The 4128-nt window shown below is 31.0% G+C and overlaps 1 protein-coding gene across 1 annotated transcript; it reads right to left on the bottom strand.

Moving 5' to 3' along the window:
* Window positions 1-513: 513 nt before the first annotated feature.
* Window positions 514-3378, bottom strand: LOC127264550 (NADH dehydrogenase [ubiquinone] 1 beta subcomplex subunit 2-like). Its single transcript, XM_051294142.1, has 5 exons — window positions 3311-3378; window positions 2744-2898; window positions 1917-1962; window positions 1756-1797; window positions 514-764 (listed from the first exon to the last, which is right to left on the bottom strand). The coding sequence occupies exons 2-4, from the start codon at window positions 2845-2847 to the stop codon at window positions 1756-1758; spliced, it is 192 nt and encodes a 63-aa protein (XP_051150099.1). The 5' UTR covers window positions 2848-2898; window positions 3311-3378; the 3' UTR covers window positions 514-764.
* Window positions 3379-4128: the final 750 nt, after the last annotated feature.

The raw sequence follows: 4128 nt of genomic DNA, 5'->3' as shown, positions 1-4128 counted from the left end.
ATATTATACTAAAAATTAATTATACATTCAAAACATCACTCATTTTATATACCCTGTTATGTGTTTAGTAAAAAGTGAAAGTTTGTAAGAAACGCCCTATTTCAATATTTAGTTCTAAATAAAGAACTAAATTATGCAAATTTTATACAAATAAAAAACGCAAAATATTTTAAATAATTTTTTTGAATAAAATAAATAAATAATTAATTAGTTAATCTTTCATTTTATAGTGCATAATTTTAATTTGTTTAGAACCAAATATCAATTTTTGACAAATAGGATGTTTCGTACGGGATATTTTGAACATTTTTACTAAAACATAAGGAGATATTATATAATTTTACCCTTTAAAATTGTTACTATTCAAATTTCAATTCAAAATCCAAACCCTATAGAAAGCATAAAATATTACATAATATTTTCAGAATTTTTTAAAATTCCAAAACTTGCAAAATTCTATCTAAATATTCGATTCGACTCAATTCAAAAACAACAATGCATCACAACTTTGAATGAAACTAAATGTAATGTTCCATAAACCAACAACAAAGAAACACAAGGTCGAAAGGGTAAAGATATCAAGACAGCCATTTCAGAATCAAACGAGTTCATAGTATCTATCTTCCAAGAGATTATGATACTTCAGGATATCTTCACAATTGGTATTTTATTGGACATAAATAAAAAGACAACAAATCCAAATGGTCAGCCATCTGAGACAGCTAGAGTTACCTCTGTGCTCCATTTTAGTGTCCGCCATACTTCTGATAAAACAGAGTAAAGCAGAATGAGATATTGATCCACAGAGGTAGATAATATGAACATAAATGTCAATCAATATAACTACCATTTATTTATTTCTCTAAAGACCTATGCAGGATTAAGTTTACCTAAAATTTCCACATGAAGGAAAGACATTAGCTATCAAAAAACTGATACATTTTCGAGTAAATGTATTCTCCATGGCAAGGATAGAGGACAACTACATCTTGCATTTCTAGGGGATTCTTCTTTCCCAACAGCATAATCTTAGGGCATTAAGGGTGTGTTCGTTTGTAGGATTTAGACAAAATCCTACTATTCATCCAAAATTTTTCCCCCAAAAACATCAAATCAAACACCTATTTTTCATTTTGTATATTATATTAAAAATCAATTTTACATTCAAAACATCACATCTAACACCTATTTATATCACATCATACAACTATTCAAATTCAAAATTTTTACTATTCAAATCCCAACTCAAAATCCAAACCCCCAAACAAACACACCCTAAGTTTGGCGTTGTCGAGAAGGAAAAGGAACAAGATAAATCAATCCTTTGTAGGGGGGCAAAGTTCTTTAGAAAGTAACCCAATGCTATAAATATTATACTATGTTTCGCTAGCCAAGTTCACCAATCCCGCAAATAAAAACAATTGCTGGTCGAACTTGTAACTGATTCACCCATTGCTATTTGCTACTTTTAAATTCATATTTCACACCAAAGCAGACCGTGACTGTTCCATATTTCGTAGACCTCACTTCTGGCTACTAATGCAGACTAGCTCCCCCATGGTTGACACTCTATGGTTTCCATGTTGACATATGTCACAATAGCATTCACGGTACATAATACACATAAACTCACTAAGATTCTCTTAATACAGGTGGTTAAGATTTCACATGCATAAAATTGAACTAGAAAGTGACAGTTCCATGGATACAATAAAAATTAACTCCATACCGTTATCAAAATATATAACACATTACCTAATGGTGATCATCATGACCCTCCCATGGATGCCTCCAGCCCTACAAGAACGAAACTACCTTGAAAAATCTCTCAAAAAAGCTATTCAAATGTACTATACAAGTATATGAAACAGATATCATTGCTACAATACATAAGGCAATAATTCATTGTAACTCACCAACACCACAGGACCATCCTGCTTCGCTCGGTAGAGAACCCAAAACCTGAAAAAAAAATGTTAAATATACAAATTAAAGGAAACTACTGTAATGAGTGGAAATTGGTAACAGGATGCTTAAAATGGTTTCAATCAAGGAAGAGGAACCTTAATTAAAGAAAGGGCACCATTTTAAGCGCATGTTTCAAGATATAGCAAGATCATGTACAACAAATTTTTATTAACCTAAAGGATACGAAAAAAATCACATGGATTGTCAGATAGAAAATAATTGACCTGTAAACTTAAGCCCTTTCAATTTTGTAGGATTGTAAATACTAATCTTCTAATTGCCATCTGATGCATAGTTCTATGAGAAAGAAATGGATCAACTCCACATTTATCAAAACTTGATGGTTCTCTTTACAGTGAAGGTTTCTAAGAAACCAAAAAACCTAGGAAAAATTAAGTAATAAACGATCATACAGAGATGATATTTTTAAGAACAAAACAACAGAAATCTGCACCCAAGAGGGCAAGAAAAATGATCATATACCCAAATTGAAGTCTCAAATAATTGATAAATGGACTACATTCACTGCCATCTTGATTCAGCCCAATTCCCAAAAATAAGAACATTTCACGACGCGGAACAAAAATCCTCCCACAAAAAACGAAAAATTTTCAACTCAAAAGATTAGAACTACGAAAACAATAATTCACGAAGACGAGATTTTTCAGAAACTAGCAAACTAAAACGATACATCTAAACTAATCACATTAAAAAGTCATCAATGGAGTCTCTCTATTCTAATTCTAACCAATCTCATATGCGCATAAGAATTTACCACATGACCGCGCAGAGGCCCTTGCCAGTGATTGTGTGCCAGCGCTTGGGCTGATGCAAGGTCACGCCCTTGTACGTGATGCCATGGCCGGATCCCCCTCCCATCTTCCTCCTTGTTACTCTTTCAACTGGCGAATCGATCCTAGGGTTCAACTGCTGGAAAAACAAAAACCACCTCAAGGGCCGAAGTGGAAATATAACTATGTTCTGAAGTTTAGAGAAATTGTAATCAACTCCTTATTTACTACTCAATTATAAATCTAACCCTTTTACTTTTGCTCTATTTGGGTCTTTTTGATATTGTAGATGTATAGTGAAAATATGCCAGCTTTATAATAGTTTTATAAAAATAAAAAATAAAAAAAATGCAAAACTATTGTAATATTAATATAGAATTAGTTAATAGAAATATTGATTATTTCTACCGCTAAATACTATTTTATATATTGTATATATTATATAATATAAAGTATATATATATATAGAGTTGTGTTTGCATATATAATATAGAAGAATAAGAAATATATTATTATTATTATATATATGTGTGTGAGTTGTATGTACGTACGTGTGGGTGTATGTTTGTATGTAAAGTGGACAAGCATTAATGACAGAGAGAGAGAGAGGGGAGCGATGGAGATTGATGAAATAAATTATATGTATCACATTTCATTGTGTTTATTCATATTTATAGGGATAAATTACAAAGGTAAGTGGTTTGGAACAAACCACGTTGCATCCACGTAATGATCATGCAGTGTCTATGTTGACACTACGTGTATCAACAAAAACACATCTATTGATACTATTAAGAGCATTTTTACTAAAAATTGGAATCTTGTAAAAGATTTTTTGTATTAGTATGGAAGCTTTTGTCAAGAAAAAAAAATATATATATATATATATAGTAACTTTCATTTTGATGAGAAAAAATAAAAAAAATTGATGTACACTCTTGGTGTAGGTGAGACGCCATTAAAGTTTTTATTATCGTAAGCTTCTTTTACTTTTTTTTTTTCTTCCCTTTTCCCCGTCTCTCTCAAATGAAGCTATTGTACATTTTATGTCTCTTATCTATAAAAAATACAATATTTTACTTGGACATATAGATTTACAAAAAAATTTCTAATTGACCATTGCAATGACTCTAATAGCCTATTTGTAGAAGGCTTGAACGTTAAAAAAAAGATTTTTTTTTTTAAAAAAAAATTATTCATACAATATTCTTTTTTGAACGATTGATCCATACTTTGTGCTTCAAGCGATCCCATCAATTTTCATCGAACGTAAAAGTTGACAGATCTCAACATTTCTCAATCGTAGCCACCAGATTGTTGAATTTTGTGATACCCGAATTTCTCACTACTCATTGGCCAATATATATTT

This window comes from Andrographis paniculata, unplaced genomic scaffold (genome assembly GCF_009805555.1).
Source record: "Andrographis paniculata isolate CXL003 unplaced genomic scaffold, ASM980555v1 Contig70END, whole genome shotgun sequence".
Taxonomy (NCBI): Eukaryota; Viridiplantae; Streptophyta; class Magnoliopsida; order Lamiales; family Acanthaceae; genus Andrographis; species Andrographis paniculata.
The sequence above is the reverse complement of the archived record's forward strand: the minus strand, read 5'-3'. Positions and strand labels throughout refer to the sequence as shown.